The sequence below is a fragment of the Anoplophora glabripennis genome, unplaced genomic scaffold (genome assembly GCF_000390285.2).
Source record: "Anoplophora glabripennis isolate ALB-LARVAE unplaced genomic scaffold, Agla_2.0 scaffold222, whole genome shotgun sequence".
NCBI classification, from domain to species: domain Eukaryota; kingdom Metazoa; phylum Arthropoda; class Insecta; order Coleoptera; family Cerambycidae; genus Anoplophora; species Anoplophora glabripennis.
The window spans coordinates 235269-257390 of NW_019416366.1; the positions used below are offsets into that span (position 1 = coordinate 235269).

The following is a 22122-nucleotide window of genomic DNA, read 5'->3' on the forward strand; positions in this document are numbered from 1 at the left end:
TTTGAGGCAGATGTGCTGCACATGTCGGAATAAATTCCCAACATAGAAAAAATAATTGTTAATATTCCATTTTCTATGATTCCCAATGACTGTTCCCAGAAACAAACAGGACCTCAAGGCAGTGAAAAAATGTTCTTTCAGCAGCATATTTGGTAGATTTCTGTGAAGTGGGGTTTCCCGTCCAAGGTTATCGCAGCGACCGATATCAAGGAAACGACGCAAAGACTCCGCTGTTTTGGACTGGACGGGAAAGTGTACTATTTATGACGTCATTAGAGGCGCGTCATTCCATATGATTTCTTGGTTGATTCTGATCTGATTAAATTATGAGCTTTCACAAGAAAGACGAGAAGAGAAGCTATCGGTTATGACGAATACAGTGGTTAAATATGATCTAATTAAATAATTAGTACGTAGTGGCGATATTTTCGTTGAATATGTTAGGAAGGACTTTGATTTTTATTAAAAAGTGAACCAGTTTTGTGCAAATTGTTATTGTGAGGCCAATTTTGGATTAGACTGAACATATTTATTTACTTATAACACAGTACCATGGGATTACTATTTGCAAAAATTTGGAGCCTATTTGGCAATGAAGGTAATAAATGTATGTATTACAATTTATAGGTTATACAAAAAAAATTTTTATTTTTAGAACATAAGATTGTTATTGTGGGCTTGGACAATGCTGGCAAGACAACTATATTGTACCAGTTTTTGATGAATGAGGTTGTACATACTAGTCCTACGATAGGTTCGAATGTGGAAGAAGTTGTGTGGCGGAATATTCACTTTATTATGTGGGACTTAGGAGGGCAGCAGTCTTTACGAGCAGCTTGGAGTACTTATTACACCAATACAGAAGTAAGCTTCTTATTGTACTAATATATCAGTTTAAGTTCATTAATTTGCATAGATTTACCTATATTATTCGGTGTTCTTTGTTTGTGAAGCGTAATTAAATAATTAAATTAATACGAAGGCATCTACCCATAAAGAGGGCACATCATTGTGTAGGTTTACTTTCATTAAGGAATGTGTTACATGTGGTTTCTCCTTCTGCTATTAATATGCAACGCTAGTATACATGATACCACAAAAAATATAAACATTGTTATTATATTAGTTTAATACATCACAGAAAGGGGATTTAATTATTTTGTGGATGTTACCTATAATTTCTTTCTCTATTTTTAGGTAAATTTATTTATTTTTATAACAGATAGGTAGATGTTTTTATGTTTGGCAATTCCTTTACAAATTTATGTAGAATAAATGTCAGTGTTATTCAATAAAGCCAAAGAAAAGATAGCAAAACATCATTAGAATAATAAATGATTGATACATGTTTATTTTTAATACCTTAAAAGCTACACTTTAATTAATGTTGTCACTGATATTAATAGGGAATTATGAGTACATACAAAACAAAAATACAAAGTCAGTTTGTCAATATTGACAAATTGATGTGTTCATTTCATTGTACATAACTCCTTGTTTTCATGCCAAAATTGCAAAATCAGAAATAATTTACTTCATCTTCCATTGTAACTACATATAAATGCTAAAGAATTACGTAATATTTAATATACAGAAACCAAATTTATTTAAGATAATGTTTACATAGTATTTTATAGTTTCCAAGTTAAACGTATGTAAATTTCCAAAATATAAACAAATATTTTGAACAACAATAATGTGGGTACAAAAACATATCTTTTGTGGTATCCGCATGATTAAAAACATTTTATGAGGTGGTATCTTGGGATTTCTTTATTGTTTAATGTGTGTATTATATTTAAAACAAAACTAGAAAATATGCACCATCGATATTCGCCACCGTAGCGCAGTCGGTCGAGAGTGCGGTGACAAGCATTTCTCGGCTAGACTTCCTACTCTGGTCCGGGTTCGATCCCCGGTATCGGCACTGGCCATGTCGATGGATAATGGGTGTTTGTCCGCATTTTTTCAAGTGTAGCCCCCTTCCGCACAAGCCTTTGGCTTTGGATTAGGGGGTTGTCTCATTTCTGTGGTGTGTTTTATGTTATATGTTACAAAATATGAACTAAAAAAATAGTTGTTAGTCGTGAACAAAGGCAACTACAGCCAGGCTTTGTTGATTATGCTTTTATCTACCCACTAAACATATTTTTAATTGGCAGTTAAGATAATAATAGAAGTAATGCTCCTTAACAAATTGTACAACAAACGACAAAAGCTGCGGTTAACTTTAGTGTATTAATTTCTATCTTGATCAATTAATTATACGATGGTCAACAAATTTCTTGATAGGATCTTGTAATGATCACCACAAAATTAATTATAAACATCAGTTAGTTCTGTTAAATAATCCTCAATGAAAAAAAAATGTGCAGAGTTGCAACTTTGCTGCCGATTTTTTAGTCATTTCTTGTAAAAATAGAATATCATTGAGAGAAATATTCAGTTAATAGATCACGAAGTTATTTGCATTTTATTTTTGTTGTTCAAGGTCTGTATTGGATTGACTAGATCGATTATAAGTTTGAAACCATTTATGTAAACTACGTCTTTTAAAACTCAAATGAAACAGTAAATGCAGATGTAAATTAAAATAATATCAGGAATGTGACCTCAGCCTTACTATTTCCTTAATTAAAACGCCTGGAAATGGTAACTTAGTTTCATTGTTATTATCTGAGCTGTGAGAATTTTTTTATATTGAATTGATACTTGCAATCATCTTTTCAATTACTTTGCACTTACTGTTGCGTTAAGTAAATAGAACAGCCAATTTAAATAAACCAGTCTTCATAAGAAATTCAATTCATATTTTCATTTTTTTTTAGATTATTGTGGTAATATAATGAATTTGTAGACTTACAGAATGACTGATGTACTAAATTAAATATTTGTAAATATGTTGTGTCACATCTAATCTTTATTTTTATGAGAATGAGATTTTTAACTTTGTGCTGACAGATTCTTGGTACTTTCAAACTGTTTCCATGAATAATGAATCAGTTTGTGATTTGGGTAACACAAAGAAATTATTATCTTTTTGTTTCTAGTAAAAAAATGTCATAAATAATGTGTTTCCCATTATTTCTATTCAAACGTCATACAACCTAGTTTACAAAAGCATTTCAACATCTCGTTTATCACAATTATTAAATATTTACTGACTTACCTACGAAATAATTTGTTTTAAACTTTAAACTAGTTGGAAGTCATTAAAAGTTAAAAGTATACATAACATTTTATTAAATTTAGATCAGTAAGGCTCCGTTTTTTGAAGATTAGAACATCGAATCCAGTTTTAATGAGTTTTACTTTCTACACTTTTTACAGGAAGAAATTATGAAAACGTTACATAAAATTGAGTTAATTAAGACATTAAATATTACAACAAAAGTGAAAGGAAAAAAATTGTTGAATATTCTTTTCTCTTCTCATTATTTTTTTTCTGTAATTATTGCAATGGATCCATTACTTTTTCTTGCCTGCAACATCCAATTTTATTATTTGCCAAATTCCTAATATTTGAAATTCTAATGTCTGGTTAATGTGCATAAATGTTTGCACTATCTAGCATATCCTTTATATGCAAGTGTTAAGTGAAGAATGACAAGATATTTCACTTGATGATACTTACTGAATAATAATAAATATTTTAATTAAAAAGTAAACAAAAGTCACGTATCAGTGCTATGCATTTCTAAATTATGCACATGTGGAATTAAAACAATAACATTGCTAAATACTGTCAAGGTTTCATATTTATTTGTATTGAAAATATTTCGAGTAGAAATTTATTTATACAGAGTGTCTTGAAAAATAGTGTCATAAGTGTCTAAAAGTAATTGGTTCTTTAAATTGCATCTTGCTTGAAAATAGTGCACTTTAAGCGATTTCGAGTACTTTTTTGTCTATCTATATTCGTCTGTTTCAGTTTGTTATAGTGGTAGTAGACTCAACGGACAGGGAAAGGCTGTCCATGATACGAGAGGAACTGTACAAAATGTTGGCCCACGAAGAGCTATCGAAAGCGGGCGTCTTAGTGTACGCGAACAAACAGGACGTCAAGGGTTCGATGAGTGCCTCGGAGATATCGAAAGAACTAGACCTAACCTCGATCAAGCAGCAGCAGTGGCACATACAGTCTTGCTGCGCGTTAACAGGCGAAGGGTGAGTGTAGTCGTTATTTTCCATAAGAGTTCGAAGAATGTCACAAACTACCTCATGTCATATTTGAAGTAATTTAGTTTGAGTGCATTCGACAAAGATTTAATTATTGTGAGATTAAAGATAAATTTTTCTATCCTATCAAATACTGCAAGTTATTTCAATTGATCTAAATAAATAACGAATTATTGAATATTCCTGCTAAAACTTTTTTAATTGTTAGTGTTTTCCAATTTTTTTTTAATTTGTTAAAAAATTAGTACCCAAATGCAACAAAATCTACACTTTGTGTAAACTAAACAGATCTTTGTCCCCAAGAGTTTATTTTGTGATTAGGTGATTGATACTATAAAAACAAAGTATTTTATTGCTTTGTTAAATTGTATTAGGTAATTAAAATATAACAAATTGATTATTTCCTTTATTTGTGTTATCTACCTAATTAATTTAGCTTTCGAGTTAGATTAACTCTACCAAGGTTATTATTATCTACTTAGAATAGGACTTCGAATAGTTTTAGTAAGTTATATTTTGTACCCGTTTATATTAATTTTACCAATTTGTAACAATGTGTTAATTATTCAAACTGTTAGGAATTCGTGTAGCTTCCAATGAGGCAAGGCAGAAATTGGATTCGTTAAAGTGTTAATAGGTTGACACAATATGCGCTTTGTATTGAAATACGCAAATTGTCAACATTTAAAGTAACAATTAAAATGAATTCGAATATATTAACAAAATCGGTTCCTCGATTGAGTTATTGTATCACTGGTACATTTGTATATAGCAATAATCAGGTATTCGTTATGGTAAATCAACTATGACAATTTTTTCAACACAAAATTGCACTTTCTACTTCCTTGGGTTGATTGGGTAATAAATTGAAAGTGATAGTAATACCATGTTGTGGTGTAGTGTTACTTAGAATTACATGTCCGTGTACATAAAATCTGTTTTACCACTTTTTCTGGTTGTGTGTTAGTTATTTATAACGTAACATCAAATTTGCAACTTCATCTTTAAACTATACAGGGTGTCGCTTTGAGTGAGGATCTTATTTATTTGGAAACTACTTACCTTTGACTTTTAGAAACACATCATATAAGTTTCTTTTCTCAAAACCTGTCATAAAAACTGAATATGTTTTCTTAAACTTTTTTTATCATAATTTTCGTTCCCCACCACTGGACAGGTTAGTGTAACTCAACCAACAATCTCGTCTCTCTTGATTTATATACGTATTTAACAATGAAGACACACAAACACACCGTATCATCACTGAACACTGAAATAAATAACTGCATAAGGTTATACACTGGCACTACTCAAGACACTTCAGTAAATACTACTGTAAAATTAAACTTAATAAAACACAACACTACACTATACAAAATCTATTTTGATTCAAGTCAAAACTAAAGCCCAGAAACTCGTACAAAGCCCTTCTTGTAAACCTGTATATGATATCAGATCAGTTGGATTAATATTATATAGTTAGCCTAAACTAAGTCATTGTCAGAGTTTATTGACACTTGAGATTCACAAACTAAACACAGTGCTTCAAAAAAATAATAAAATGTTTTATTTAAAATTTGAATGGCGACATTGAAATAATATGCTGCAAAATCATTTACTTTGTTTTTAGGAAATTATGTTCCATTGCAATTTCATGTGTAGAGGTCTTTTAATATCTCATGAGCCGCGAAATGCGCGAAAGGCGTGGCGTATCCCCATAATTCTTCTAATAAGCACATTGTGAAAACATTGACTCAGAACTAGACCATGTGCATCATTACAAGTAGAAATGAACTAAGGCGCTCGGGCATCAATAAAGTCAATTGGCGAACGTTCGTTATATATATATATATTTTGTTTAAAGAATAGGGCATTATATTATGATATTTGTAATCGGATCAAAGGCTAGAGCTCGAGAAAGACTGTGAATAATAGGTGTAATGTTTTTAGGACGTAGAATAATTTAGGCGACGGTCGGAATTATGTTTCTGCGCATATGAAGGTCAAAGCTCATAAGATTTTAAAACATCTCTAACATTGAGACTCAAATTCACAAACTAAACACAGTGCTTAAAAAAATAATACTTAACACAAATGCTTTCTATTAAAAACTTTAAAAAATATTGCAGATGCATACAGTGTGTCTACTTGTATTAATTTACAAATTCGTAAAAACTTTATTCTTTAGGATAATTCAACATTTTTTAAATTTTAAATGACATTGGAAACCGCTTCTTCTGATCTTTCCATGGCTTTTAAAATGGCGATCCAAGGCCTGCTATGATTTTCTTTATACCCCTGAATTTCAATAAAAACACTATCCAGCGTTTTTTTTATTTAAAATCTGATAAGGTGGTGGTAATCAGGACCCTGTCAAATTTGAAAAAAAAATCCTAACGGCATTTAAGATGGCTATTACTGCTATGTTTTTTTATATCATCGCAATTTAATAGTTTTTACGGATCTGTACACATTTAAAACTTTGAGATCACGTAGAAGAAAACACTCTGTATAGTTTTGGTTCAAATCTCACACCTAAGGGTTTTGAGGGGGTCCTGGTTCAAACCGCCTTGTCACATTTTAAATAAAAAATTGCTTTGCTAGGTCTATACATATATTAAAATTCGGGGGTATAAAGAAAATGATAGCAGGCCTTGGATCGCCATTTTAAAAGCTGTGGAAGGATCAGAAGAAGCGGTTTTCGATGAAATTTAAAGAAAAATTGTTTGAATTATTTTGAAGATTGAAGAATAAAGTTTTTATGGATTTGTACACCCACTGTATATCAGATTAGTACTTTTATTCATTTTTTATTGTATGCGTTTTATAAAACAGCAAAAATTAGAACAATTTTACTTACAATGAGTAACATATGCCTGTCCACATACCAGTATTAGTTGATATTTAATAAATAATGCAAAATAATATAAATTTTTTAAAAACACTTAATCTCAAAATTTGGTGACTTTAAATTATGCTGTCCTAAAGTCATTCAGTTTTCATTCTTCTAATTTCATACTGTTGGTTTAAAACAGAACACTGATAAGCGTGCTGATAGAACTGAGTTTGTGTGTTCTCCAGTGCTGGCGTGAACAAGAATTGTAAATGCAACTATTTAAAAAACGAATTACAGGGTGATTCACAAATGGTGACCAAAAATGAAACCTCATATTCTTTGGTGAATTTTAAGGGGAGTCTTTCCTATAAAGTTTTTATCTAGGACGCTTCGTTAAAAAGATACAGGGTGTTAAACTTAAAAAATATTTTTAATTTTATTAAATAATTTAAAAACTAGTAAGTGATATAATTTGAAATTTGGAACATTTATTTATATAAACATTTTTGAAAATCTTAGAGCTATTCCTAAAATTTACATGCTCCAGTGGCGGAGATAGAGGGTACTGGTGGCATATTTTTCTAAATAAAATAGTACGCCACTGCTTTACGATAACAACTGTGATATTTTCAAATTCCTCTTTCAATTTTCTACAAATTACTACTCTCTTATGTTTTTCGAAAAAAGTCTGATTTTCGAGTGAAACTTAAAAACCAACTGAAAACACTATTACTTAAATGACATGACGAGCACTAATCATTCAGTTATTTATTCGAATAAAGAAATTAATAACATTAGTCATCATTTTAATGATTTAATTTGAGTAAATGCTGAAAATACCTCCATTTATACGAACACAGTCCGGATATCTTTTTAGTAACAAAAATATAATTTGTTCGAAATTTATTGTTGCTTGAATCTGATGAAAAACATTATTTATTCTTTCTTCTAACTGCTCAGAATATCAAAGTTGCTATCGCAGCCCACTATGTAATTTTAAAAAGCATTATATTCGAATATCAAAGTGTGTTCTCAGTTCATTTTTTAAGTTTTACTCGAAAATCAGACTTTTCGAAAAACATAGGAGTAGTAATTTGTAGAAAATTGAAAGACGAATCCGAAAATATCATGGTTGTTATAGTCTTTCCCAAGTCAGTTGAACATGTAAAAAAACGCCTGGCAATAAAATTTAATGAGTTTCATAGACGTCCCTAAAAAAGTTTTCTGCTAAAAGTATATAATTGCAGAAAATTTATATTATATGTTCATTCGGCAAACAACATATTTTAATTATTTATGTTCTCAAACAATTTTATTATGTTGATGGTAAATTTCATTTTGTTCCGTTTCAAAAGGTCTGCAAAATGCCATGTTGTAATAATATTATTTCTCCCTTTCGCTATTGTAATATCAATGATTAATAGAAGGTGCCTATAATAAATTAAAATTATCTGAACCACAGCAAATTCCACATTGCTGCACTGCACTGCCGGGCAATTTGTCAGCCACTTGTCAACGGCTGAGATTTATTGCCCAGTGGCCAATGCAGCTGTGCAGATTTGTGTTTCGTTTGCCCGCACTCGCATTCTTCAACTGGGCGTATACATTTCTACCACTTCCACGTTTAGTTCGACCAAACCTGTATATGGGTATGGCTAAATAAATATGGGAACAAGTTTTCCAAATATTTCAATGCCGAGTTGCTGCGTCAGCGACCGAACCTGGTGCATACTGTTATATTGGAAAAACTATACCGTAAAGCAGTGGCATACTATTTTATTTAGAAAAATATGCCACTGATACCCTGTATGAGGCATGTAAATTTTAGGAAAAGCCCTCAGATCTAGACAATGTTTACATAAATACATGTGCCCAATTAAAAAAAAAATTTAAATATTTTTTGAAGTGTAACACCCTGTATCTTTTTAACGAAGCCATCCTAGATAAAAACTTTATAGGAAAGACTCCCCTTAAAATTCACCAAAATATATGAGGTTTCATTTTTGGTCAACATTTGTGAATTTGTGAACAACTCGACTACTTATTTATTGGATTAAAAAAAAAAGAAATTCAGATTCCTATTTAGGCAAACACATACTATTACCACTAAAAAACTGATCTCTCACTTAAAGTTACTCCAAACGGAATAGGGTGAATTATTCCAAAGCTGCCATTGGATAAAACCGAGGATAAAACATTTTTTATCTAGTTTTTTATACACAGAGTGAGAATTACGAGTATAAGTGACGTTAACGATTTGTTTGTTTCAGGTTGTATCAGGGGTTGGAGTGGATAGTGAGTAGGCTAAAGAAAAAATGACAGCATTCTTACTTTAGTTAGAATTTAGTCTTTCATAATTTTTATTAAGAACGATTGTAATATATGAAAAAACATGGTTTAACACTGTTGAGGATTGTTTCTCATATTGAGAAAGAAAACTTTTGCGAAATTCTCCTTCCATGTGACTGTCAGAGCATTTTCATGTCTCGTATTTAATGCATACCAAGGTGTCTTTATTAATAATTTTTAATACGAAGCTGTGGGAATTTTTAATTATACATCATTTTTATTAATTCACTAAAATAATGATAGTGTTTATACATTTTTTTTTTCTTCATATTCAACATTGGGTAGGTTTAGACACCTTTGTGGTTTTCGTATATTTCACACTAATTTTTAAAATCTTGTACCTAATATTACATTTTAAGTTTGTTTTTTTTTAATTTTAGGTGGAATATGTATAAAGATGAAATTTAAATTAATAAATTGTATATAAATACCAGTTTCCTGTAATTTTATTCATAAATCAGTGACTAATGTCCTTGGATTAATATTCTACCTCAGTTCTGTAAAGTAACTATTTTTGATGATCAGATTTAATCCGGAATACGTTTTTCACGTGACATACGATAATTTTTTTTTATACAGGGTGTCTTCAAAAGATTGAAAAATCTAGAAACTAAAAATATAACAAAAATGTCAATTGAATGCAAATATTGATATTTAAAAAAATACAGGGTGTCGAAAGTTACTCTATTATTTACAATTTTTTTTTAATTTCTAGGATTTTTTAGGTTTTATCTAAAATTCAGTATGTAGGGGTTTTTTGTTATGAGAAATATGAATCTGCTAAATATTGATATTTAAAAAGATACAGGGTGTCAAAGCTATTCTTATTTACAATTTTTTTTATTTCTGGAGATTTTTTTTTTTGGTTTTAGCTAAAATATTCAGTATGTGGGGGTTTTTTGGTATGAGAAATATGAATCTGCCTTAAAAACTTTCTGGCTTGATAAAAAAAAAAAATTCTATGCTACAAAATTCTTCGAATCTGTTCGTCAAACTTTGGAAGCAATCAGAAGAGACGTTTCGGAACCATCTTTGAATTAGTCTGTTTCGTAATAATCGCGGTTGAAATTTTGCAAAGAATTAACGGGCTTGGGAAATTGTTCGTTGGTCAGCTTCTTGGTAAATCGCCCATAACTTTTATAGTTCTTGGATTATCAAGATAACATTCATACTCGTCATTCCAAACTTGGAGAATATGTTTTCCACTTTCAGGAGTTTTAAGGCATTTAAATTTAAGCATAAGGAAAATTTACATAATTATGAAATGTTAAAGTGTCAAACAAAATTTAAAAGGTATAGAAATCTGAGAAAAACGCGTAAAGGGTAAAAATAAAAGTATTTTTAGTGAAAAAGAATACGTGTCGTCGGGGCGAGCGTTCGCTGGAGAGTCGTCTTGGTGTGGAGTCGTTCGCAAGTTTAAGCATCTGGTCCTTGGCGCCAATCTGCTGTGGTCCTTTTCCGGGAACCATATCCCCCATTGCACATTGTTTCTTGTCGCTTGCAACGAGTAGACCGGTCCGGACAGCGTCAGGCTGGCGGTCTTGATGTAATACTTAAATATGGGTCACTTGCAGACATGTGTACCCACAGGGTGCTGAATAAAACCAAGTTGTCATATTTTCCATATAGCATATACCACCATATATTTATAAAAAGTAATCCTCGATATTATAGCTAAATCTAAACATCCTGTATATGAAAGTAAAATAATAGTAAGTAATGTTAGGAAATGATAATTTTTAAGAAAAATTTTTCTCGTCATACTTTTTTAACGTTCTAAAAAGCATCAAAGGTACAGAAACAAACAAAATCAGGTTTAGACTATACCGAGAGAGAACAACAGTTGCTACACTATTTTTTTGAGAGTTTTCTAATATAAGTCAATGGAAATATATGAAAGTAACTTTGTAGAATAAAGAAAGATTTACCTTTGAATTTCTTCATTAAGTGATATTGGATAAGTCAAAAACTTCTTTATTTATTCTCCTTCCTTGGGATTTTAAAATCTTCATGAAATTTCTCTTACTTTTTGAAACATTATTAATTTGTAATCAAATGAGTTGGAAATTCTACTAAAACTAAACATTTTTCTCGGTATGTCGGTATTTACACAGAAATCGGATGCATAAAACATAATGTATTTATAATACAATGCACTAAAATTTGAGAGGGTGTTCTTTATTACATCTGAACACCCTGTATACTTTTTTCATAAGTGCCCCACAGACTTCGTCTCATTCGTGCGAACAGGACCGTACAGACCAAATCGCGTGAACCAAGAAAGGCAATGTATTTGAAACACATAGATTTTGCTCGACAGTGAAACCGTGCTGCCTTTTTCTCCACACACTGTATGTCTGGCGCATTCGTGCAGATATGTGCGACCCAATTCGCGCGAATTGAATGAAGTCTATGGGGCCCTTTAGCCAATCACAAAATTAAATTTATTTTGTATTTCCTCCTATTTAAATTTTAACTTGATACTAACATTTTATTTTTCTAACTTTATAATGCTGTACACTAACAAAAATTAAAATTTTTGGTTGATTACGAAAAAATATTTGGCAGATATTTGTGCAACTTCATTCAAAATCACAACATTGGCAACCCTTAGTTTAATTTTTTATTTCACAAATTTCTCCAAATTTTTTTTCGTTAAGAAAGTTCTCTTTATTATGGGTCTACATAGAAATCATCCCCTACAAAACGACGTGCCATGGTTGGAAATGTTCTCGTACAGAGGGTAGGCAACCAACTGTAAGAGTATATCAGCAAATTATAAAATCGATAGCGTCTTTGCCATTCATCAGAGGTGAGAGTATTTTGTCAAAAAAAATACCAAATTGTATTTTAAATACAAAATAGTATTATGTATTGTAATTAAAATACTTTTGTTATAACCCCAAAAATATTTTGTATTTCAAATACGTTAATAAAGTATTTTGTATTTTAAACAAATCTTCTAAAAGTAATTTAAATATTCTTGAGTATTTAAAATACTCGAAGTATTTAAAATACCCAAAATACGTACTAAAAACAAATACTTTTTGCTTGTTAGGAGTGGCGACTGGTACAACACATGGTAAAAAAAAATTATGCACCTGCACGCCTGGATTCAGCGCACTACTCTACATTCTGCAATGTGCGTTGTGTTATTGCTATTCTATCTACTACCTTTTACGTCACTATCATAACTAGTCAAGTCAATAGTCAATCATCAACATTAATTTCTTATACTATAGTAAAAGTTAGTATTAGTAGGCCGTTCTAAGAAAAATTAATCAAAAATGATAAGTGAATTAAATATTCAGCATCTCAGTAATCCAGATGAAAATTATTGTTTCCAGACTCTTGTCTAGTTTCTTTTTTAATATTTTGATGATCTTGAAATCGGGCTTGCCTTGCACATATATTACCTATATTGTTTTAAAGTCGCATCTTTTATGAGTTTCAGATTTAATATTTCACAAAAATATTTTAAATACAAGCGTTCTCTTATAGGTGGCGCCCTCTACAAGCAGCTTCAAAAGCAATGATATATTTAAATTTACCATCCCAAAAAACCCCTAGTTTTATGCGTACATTCAAATCTATTTGGAAATTCCTAAAAAATCGAAAAAAAAAATAAAAACACCCTGTATATCGAAAGCTAAGCATTTGTGGTCACACGTTTATAGGGAAACATTCTTATTTTGACTTCAAAAATACGCCACTAAATTCTTTGAACTGAATTTTGAATCACCCGATATTTAATATTCAACATATAATACACTGTTTTAAATACTAAGTAATTTATATTTAAAATACTTTGCCAAAGAAGTATTTTGTTTTTAAGTATTTGAAAATACTTTCGTACTAGTATTTTGTAATTTGTATTTTAAATAAATTTTGAAAGTATTTTGCCCAGCTTTGCCATTCATTAGTATCTTTGGGATGTTGTGAGAGCGACTTGTTTGGTAATACGTTAGGCAACACACTATACGCGGAGCTAATCTAGTCACATTCTTATATTTTACATCGTTTTATAACGTTTTTCTTTTGATTTAGATTCTTAGTGAGTGACGAAAAATATAAATTATCAGAATGTTTGTTGATCTTTCCTTTTTTCTAAGTTAAGGACCAGAATTTTAATGAATTTTGGAATTTTATTGTATATCTCAATTTGTCGTGTTTCATATTGTCTTATGCTGTTCGTCAATGTTGATAAAGCTTCAACTTCAACAATTTTCCGTCAACAATCACTTGCCAAATCTTTTAATTTGTCATCAATCATTGATGTTTTGTGAATTACTTTGTCTATTCCCACTATATTAATCCTTTTATACCTTCATAAGATCTAGATACAGATATTACATTTGACAATTTAATGTTTGGGATTTTTATTATAAAAATGAAAAATATTGGTACTATTTTTTTTTGTGGAAAAACTTTATCACTTGTTATGGGTTTTTGATAAAAAATCTATAAATATAAACATAATTAGTGTTTTTGCTAATAAGATATTTAAAATGGCAAGTGGCTGATGTATCCATATCAGCGTAATTGTCTGTCATTATGCAAACTTGATCCAGACCTAATAGGCTTTTACTTCTTTCACATGACTCCTTTATATGATAAAATTTAGTTAAAACCAACTAATACATATGATTTTCTGTATTTCAGTAATTTTATCAAGCATTCCAAGTTGTTAATTTTTGCGTCCTAACTCTTCGTCATTTATTTCCTTACCTTGTCTCGTTTTCAGAACTGAGTTAAGTTTATGTTTCTTCAATTTGTATATTTATACTGCCATATTTGAAACCAAAACTAATCCATCCAATTCCATTTAAAGACGCCTTGAAGGAAATATAGTAATAATTAAAATCTTGTCAATTTTATTCAACATACATATAGACAAGCTATAAAACTGTAAGTACCTATTCATTGATGAGTGAATGTATGTGATTCTGCAATTAAACTTAAATTGTGTTATGGAAGAATAGTTTGTGACGTAACTTTATGATCAGTGTGTAGTAGTGGGAAAGCAGCACATACTAAATTTAATTTTGAATGTAACTTGCATGAGTCACAAACTAATTAACATAGAAAGGTGTTGAAGATTAATGCACTTCGTACAGATTGAGGTTAAGACTAGTGAGCACGTTCAGTTTAACTGATCTACCCACTTTCAATTAATTGACTTTTTCGTAATTTCTGAGTTTGGTCACATTACATTAAAATGAGAAATACAAAATCGTGGAAAGTCAATGCATATAAATAAGTATTATAGGGTGTCCGCAAACTGAACCGACAAACGAAGACAGCAAATTCTAGGGATAATTTCATATCGATTTGACATAAATCGTCTTATCCAAAAGGATTGTCGCGCTCTTTGAAGATCGATGGTTCATTGCTATATTTTTTAATTGTTCAGATCGCTGTTTATCTAGAAAGATCGAACTTATACGGACAGCCTTTTGACGTAAAAATAATCCTTTAATTGTAACCATAGGCGTGACACTTGGGAGGGTCAACTGATATTTTTAATTATATTTTTTTCTTTGACCTTTTGGTATCTTTAATATCAAAATTAGAAACTTCAGAGCATTTTAGATTAACAAGGTGCTCTTGTCTTGAGTGGCTTGGGTGTACCGATTGTGAGAAAAATCTGAAATGTTTTTTTTTTTGTGTTTTAAGACTAATTTGGTAACAAATTCTGGATTTTTCCAATAAAGCTTGTCACACTTCATTCGGATAATAAACTATCCTTTTCATCCATAAAAATGCATATTTACACCTTACAATAAGCACGCACCATAATGGTTGATCCTGCTCTACGCCTCATATTTCGCTGTCTGTCCGAGGTTGCTTATTATTAAGTAGTGCACTAATATTTAATTTTAAGAAATAGATTTATTTCCTAAAGTAAGTGTTTGAAATGACATGATTCATTTGAATAAAATTAATATTACGTGTTTAAATATTCTTCGAAAATAGTAGAAAGTAAATATTTTGCAACTAAGAAAAATAAATTTTAAAATTATCACAATCAACACAATCCGTGATATATTCTCATTATAACAAAATTTTGGAAAATAATTATGGATATACACAAATATAATATAAAATTTGGGAATAGATGTCATGAAAAAAAATTTGTAAAATCCTTATAGTTTCCGAGGAAAAAATTATTGAAATTGTAGTATTTACAACCCTTACATCGCTGGGCTTCTGGTGTTGTCTCTAGCGCTGTTCACGTTGTGCGCTATAAGCAATGCGCTCTCTCTCCACGTGGCTCCAGGCGATTCCGAATAATGTTTTTCAAGTGTCAAAAATGGCTTACGCATATAGTTGATGGATATCGTTTTAATTTATGGTGAAGCAAGACAACATTTGTGTTATGGTGAAGCAAAACACATTTCTTTTAGCTGTTAGAAACTGGGTAAGACGGACCTAAATGTGTTTACACGTCGGTGGGAAAATTTTGAACAGTTGTTGTAACATCAGGTATGTCAAATTATTTTATTAGTTAAAACCACAAATTAATTTTATTAATTAATAACAATAGCAGCAAAAACAATTGAATTTGTGATATAATATGGGTGTTACAAAATTTTATTTAATTCTTCTCTTGGGAAAGATATTCTTTCAGTTTTTTGTCCGTTCATTTTTTATTACATTTTCATGCTTTGCCTTGCGCTAGGTCAGGTTTTACAGTGGACCAGTTTCCAGTGCCTTGCAGAAGTGTATTTGTAAATCATTTTCGAACTGCTCTTTTTGATTTTTTTACAAAATTATTTGTAAGAGTAGTCTGCACCTACATTCAATTTTTTTTTTGTTCTGAATCACCCTGTATAACAATAAATATTGCAAACTAAAGCTCTCTACTAGTTTCAAGCAAGACTTTTCCTCAATGCATTATTCATAGCAAAGTGGGGTCTGTATGTCCTGAATCAGCCTCTGTCATGTACGATTTACTCCCGGACCATACTACTGAGGTAAACATGGTTATGTTACATTTTGAAAAAAACATATTAGTGATCTATTCAATAAAAGCTCTAGTAATGGGTGTTTTTTTGCGTCCATTGATTCGACATCTACTGATTGTCAAACGGATGTCACTCAAAGGTCCGAATGGCATGGGTTGTGGACAATTGGCGCACCTCTGTCCCTCACAATCGAGCCGGCCGCCGCCGCCACATGTAATTTCGCCTCAAAATTAACAAATTAATACGCCGTGTTCCCGTGCACTTGCATAACGATAAACAACAATAAACCGCGCCGATTTGCCGCTGCAGTTCAAGGTCACCGTCCCGTACCTACTACTACAGCTCTGGAGCCGACCCGTAAAGCAATCTGCCCGTCGCAGAATCCCACAACCCGCGTACAAAGGAACCCTGGGGCCGCCAGTCATTATTCTCGCTGCTGGAACCGACAGAACCATCAGTACCACACACACAACTTGTTGCCTGCCTGCTGGTGCAACCGACCTCCGCTTCTCGTGGAACAGTTCTTCGCGTCCGTCGTGATTTTTCACAGACTGTGATGGAAACTCTGTGATATCGTCGAATTTTTGGTGCCGCATTCGCGTTGAGTATAGTTCCGGGGATTTTGTTTAGTGTAAGTTAGATCGAAGGTCGCGTATAAATAAAAATTGTTTGTCATTGTGGTGGATTTTTTGCAATTGTTACAGTGAGTGGCTCGCCCGGCCTGATATTGGATTACCTTTCTTGAACGCCTTCTGGAAGACACCGTTTTCGCTCAATCAAAATGGTAAGATTTGAAATGTTGGCCTATGGAGATGTTGATCTATATATAATTTATTAATCGTTTGTCTGGAATATGTATTTGTTGATGTCATGGTTCAAGAATACGTGTATTATACATTCGCGGTGTTTTGGACAGATATCATTTACGTATTCCATTTTTACTTTGACTTTAAATGGTGGATGCAAAAAATATATTGTTTCACAAACTATACAACTTTTTCATAAGGAAGTGCCACATCTATTTGAAACAAGAAATAACGGTTATCTTTTTTGCGTTCTAAATGTTATATATCAAATATATTAGGTATGTATTAAAATTATATAAGTAAGGGTGAAGCTATGGTTAATACCTACTAAACTAATCAATACTAATTACGTAATGTGGTCATTTGCACCTATTGACGACATAAATAATTTTTTTAATCAGTATTTTTCTTAAGAAATTATTTTATATTTTGTGTTGAACAGTTAAACTAATCTCTAGTAACGGAAATTTACGTTATTGACAAAAAAAAAATAGGTCGATTTAACTCCTCGTTTAACTCTTTTCTGTTATGTACCTATTACTACTACTTCTTAAGGCTTAAGTACCTACATGTAAATATGACACATTTTTATTAACTGTACTAGTAATAGAAATATAACAACTTCAATAGGTATTTCATTAATGAATCATAAAAATCACTTGATTTCTACAGGGTGGTAAATTGTCTCCTACTATTTTCAAGACGGATTGTATATCAAAAAATAAGGGTACATTTTTATATAAACTTTTAACGTTTTTTCAAAAACGGCCAACTACATCTCTTTAAATGAGGATGGTACATGTCATGTTTTTTTGCGATATCTTAAAATTACTTGGGAGATATTTTACTCACATTTTAAACTTAGATTTAGGGTATTTCGACATAAACTTATGCATTACTACTCCAAAATTATGAGTAAAAGGTTGTTTTCACACTCAACTTTCTTATTTTTATACATTTTACAAAAAAATAATTTCTAGATTAGTACAGATAAAAAAATACCTCTGTTTAACCTCGGTAAGTCCAACCATTTCAAGAAATTCAGGCTTAATTTAAATATGAGACTGTATTTGTCCTGGTATTTGTGAAATTTCGTAATATTGATAGCATATTCTCAGAACGTCACATTTCTGATAATTTCCAAGAAAATAAGTACCTACCTATTATAGATACTTTAGTTGTACTATCGCATAAAAAAATTTAAAAATTAGTTTAAGGTACCTAGTACATTCTTAGGTAAATATATTTTAGCAAAATTTCAAGAAAATATTTAAAAATAGCAATACCTACCTATATTATCCATGAAACATTTACCATTATTATTTTTTCAAACAATAATGCAACTAAGTACTTTTTGTAGAAAGAAATGTAGAATGTGAATGTGACTTATGACAGTCACCTTATAAAATTGCTCCTGACACAAGACTTTAAGTTTAAAATATGAATAATATGTCTAGAAAACCTCTCGAGATGCCCATAGCAAACAAATTATTTTCTCCTTTAAAGAAATATATTCTGTCATTATTTATTTTCAGGAAAAAGTTACTTTCCTAGAAATGTCAGGAAACAATTCAAAATATTCAAAGTTAAAAAGTCTTAAATAAAGCAAATAAAACAAAACTAACGCTCAATTGTTGCAAAGCCAGCTCAAATTCTTGCCACCACTTATTGATTTGAAGTATCTTTATAAGATTTGAAAAATTTTTTTGAGGACTTAAAAAATACTGCCTACTTAGTTCTTTTAAAAGTTATATTCAAAGCCATCACGATTTATCTGTTATTTCCAAAATTAATATAAATAACAAACATTACGTAAGCATTATCCGAGTCATTATCAAACTAGTGATATCTAAAGTTTTTATTATTCAAACTGTTTTTAATTCAAGTTATTTATTACAGAATGATATGAATGTTCCAGGAAATATACTCATATGCTAATTTTAAAACAATGCTTCATAATTCTGTAACTTTCATTTGTTTTGGATAAAACCACCGATACCTACATATTTACGAATCTTTCATTGTTTTACGTTGGCTTTCGATTAACTGACAATGAGTAAGAAATTATTTTTATCCCTTGCATTTTATGGATTACGAGTAAAATGCTCCTTCTTTCCAGCATTAAGCGACGCTAATGGTTATCATATTAATAAATCGTGTGTCATTTATCAATCCAAACTAAATTCATTATGCAATCAACGTCTCAAGAAAAAAAAACATGTAATTAAATCAACTTCGAAATTAGTTTTCGTTCGCCTTATCGGAAAGTTACGAAACTGAATAGGCTGAAGATTAAAGTGGAAATGTGCATATTCCAAATGAAATACTGCCCTCTAAGAAGGATGTGGCGCCCAATCTACATCCTGAAATAATAGAAAATATCCAAACATATGTCTGAGTTGTATATAGCACAGCTCTCTCAAAAACCATGACCCCACGATCACGTGTTTTGAATAACTTCGTCAGTAAGTCGAACAGAATAATACATTTCTGTGCTTGATCTCTACGATTTGAAAAATGACACGTATCAGTGAATTTATATTGAATAAACTGTTATTGTAACCAATCTAATAAATCATTCTAGTTTTGACAGGTCTACTACTGTTCAGTTGTCTGTTTTCATTACGGTTTCTTCAAGTAAATGTATATTTCTTCCTAGTGTCAATTTATCATGTCCAGTAAAGTGATTTTAATGATAACACACAAAAATAACATTATAGTCCAGTTAGATTCTAAATTGAATTAATAAAACTTTATTTACAGTATTAGAACCAAATTGTTGGAAATAATGAATCATTGAATTGGACTCCAGTTCAAAAACTCCCAAAACAGGATTAAAAAAAGTAGTTTTTGGTTCTGAAAATTGAAATTCAGTGCATGCGTCTAAAATTAACCGATTACTCATCCACTTTTTAGTTGGGATTCTGAAACCACTATGGAAATTAGGCATAGGTATATTTCATTAAACTGAGCACATTATTTGAAGGTCACCTGAATTACTATATTTATGTGTTTATAGAACTTATAAATTATTCATAATTTAAACATTAAAACGGAAAGCTATGCCATTAATTCATACGTGAAATTATTCTGTAACCATCCTCTTTCTATAAGATACCATAAATTATTTTTAATATTTAATTTCTCACTTCCTTATCACATTTTCCTTAAAAAATATGCTCATTTATTTTTCTTCACAGCCAGCTGCGTTACCACATATACATGTTACTTATTTTTGTTTACAGAATAGATAGGATTAAGTAGCCAGACACTATTACCTCCCGATTACAGATAAGAAAAGTGTAAACGATAAATGAATGTTCTTTGTTCATTATTTCAACCCGGAAATCGTTTCTATTTGTCATATCCATTCGCCTGTTTTTAGTTTTTAAAGCAGTTACTAATTATACGAACAAATTGGTTGACTAAACAGTACGTATTACATCATAAATAGGTATATTAGTTAAAGTTAATTCAGTGTAAGATATTTTTGTACTTACTTTCAGAAAGATTAATATCTATGAGAACTCCCGAACAGAGAAGTAAATAGGCCAGGAAAATAAGCTGGGAAATGACCATTTCGCGACTTTTTGTTTCGGCGTGCTGAATTTACCACTATAGATGATAATACTTTACAATACCACTAGTTTCCACAGTCATAAAAATGGGGGGAAGATTTTTCGTATTTAAAAGACCTACAAAACTAGCCTTCGAGCGTCAAAAAATATTGATTGGATCAGAAGATATAAACAGAAGAAATTTATTTATGACTTTTGAATTAAACATTTATAAACTGCGTTATTATTACCAGAACGTATTAGAATCGCATCCTCTCATTCCTTATCACTGTCTAATAACTCACACGAAATCTGGAATCAGTAAATTGAATAGTTTAGAACTTGTGGCCTTATAAACAAATTAACTAATTATTAGTGTGGACGATCCCGAGGATCTTCCACAATCGCACTGATTTTTTTCATCGTAGATTTCATGATAATACATTGAAAAATTCTCACAACATGCTTTATTTTGAGAAAAAATTAGTATATCCCTATGATTCTCACTTCAAAATTTCTCTCAGTCAACTTTTTAACCTTGTTAATTTTTTAATTATATTACCAGCATATCTAAACGTTTCAATATCTGCATTATTATTCTCTATAGTTAGCTTTACTATAAAGTCGTGTACAAAAATACGATTCTAACTAGTTCATCACCAGCTAAAACGATCTTCCGTCATCTGGTTATATTTAAACGTTTTTTTTTTACACAAACACATACGTCGCAATGCATCATTTATGCGATAACTTTGTTGAAATTATAAACATGTACAAACACCGCAAATTTTAATGCCAGCGTGATAAGAAATCCGCTTATTTCATATTAATTATACAAATTATCTCTTCGTTCTATAAAAAGCCTCAATTATTGCGTAATGTTTGCGTTGCTGGCTACTAATTAAATGGAAAAATTCTCGTCGTTCTTTCTAGGTATATGTTACATGGAATTTTGCGTGAAAGTCTACCGCTGTAGTTACAAAAGATTAATTAATTACGTAGAGTAACTAATATAGTTGTCGAATTTACTGTTTATATAAATTGTAATGGAAATTTATTTGAATTTGGCGGGAATACCGGCTGCCAGGTGTCAGATGTCATCTGTCAGTTTAGGAAACTGAAGATTGTTGTTTAATCTGGCTTGCTAGTTTACTTTGTTCATTATTTTTTGTAAGAGACGCAAGCAGTAATTATTATACCAATTATAAACTGTATTTTTAAATATTATTAATAATATTTAAATTGCATGTCAAAGTTGTTAGGTTATATCTGATAAAATTGCGAATTTTGTATTTTGTTAATATTCTTTGTTTCAGAGAGTTGCATATTGATGATTTTAATAACAAGACTGCAATTCGATGTAGTGTATATTGTAGGTATAGAGACATTAGTTGAAATGTTATTAAATTTATATATAATATAATTAT

The 22122-nt window shown here is 30.8% G+C and overlaps 2 protein-coding genes across 2 annotated transcripts in view; both read left to right on the plus strand.

Annotated features, from left to right (window-relative positions):
- The first annotated feature begins 236 nt into the window (after window positions 1–236).
- LOC108907300 (ADP-ribosylation factor-like protein 5A) lies at window positions 237–9598 on the plus strand. The gene is made up of 4 exons (XM_018710923.1): window positions 237–598; window positions 656–864; window positions 3932–4167; window positions 9286–9598. The coding sequence occupies exons 1-4, from the start codon at window positions 553–555 to the stop codon at window positions 9332–9334; spliced, it is 540 nt and encodes a 179-aa protein (XP_018566439.1). The 5' UTR covers window positions 237–552; the 3' UTR covers window positions 9335–9598.
- A 7084-nt stretch (window positions 9599–16682) lies between these two features.
- Window positions 16683–22122, plus strand: part of LOC108907304 — a 98337-nt gene continuing 92897 nt past the window's right edge. The window contains exon 1 of the mRNA XM_018710927.2: window positions 16683–17116. The gene's annotated coding sequence lies outside the window, so the exon portion shown is untranslated. The remainder of the gene's footprint in view (window positions 17117–22122) is intronic.

What these genes read in the sequence shown, in the direction of transcription:
- LOC108907300 (XM_018710923.1), top strand. Translation starts at nt 553, where the DNA reads ATGGGATTACTATTTGCAAAAATTTGGAGCCTATTTGGCAATGAAG. An exon ending in GAGCCTATTTGGCAATGAAG is followed by an intron (nt 599 to 655) that starts GTAATAAATGTA and finishes TTTTATTTTTAG; the next exon opens with AACATAAGATTGTTATTGTG. An exon ending in CTTATTACACCAATACAGAA is followed by an intron (nt 865 to 3,931) that starts GTAAGCTTCTTA and finishes CGTCTGTTTCAG; the next exon opens with TTTGTTATAGTGGTAGTAGA.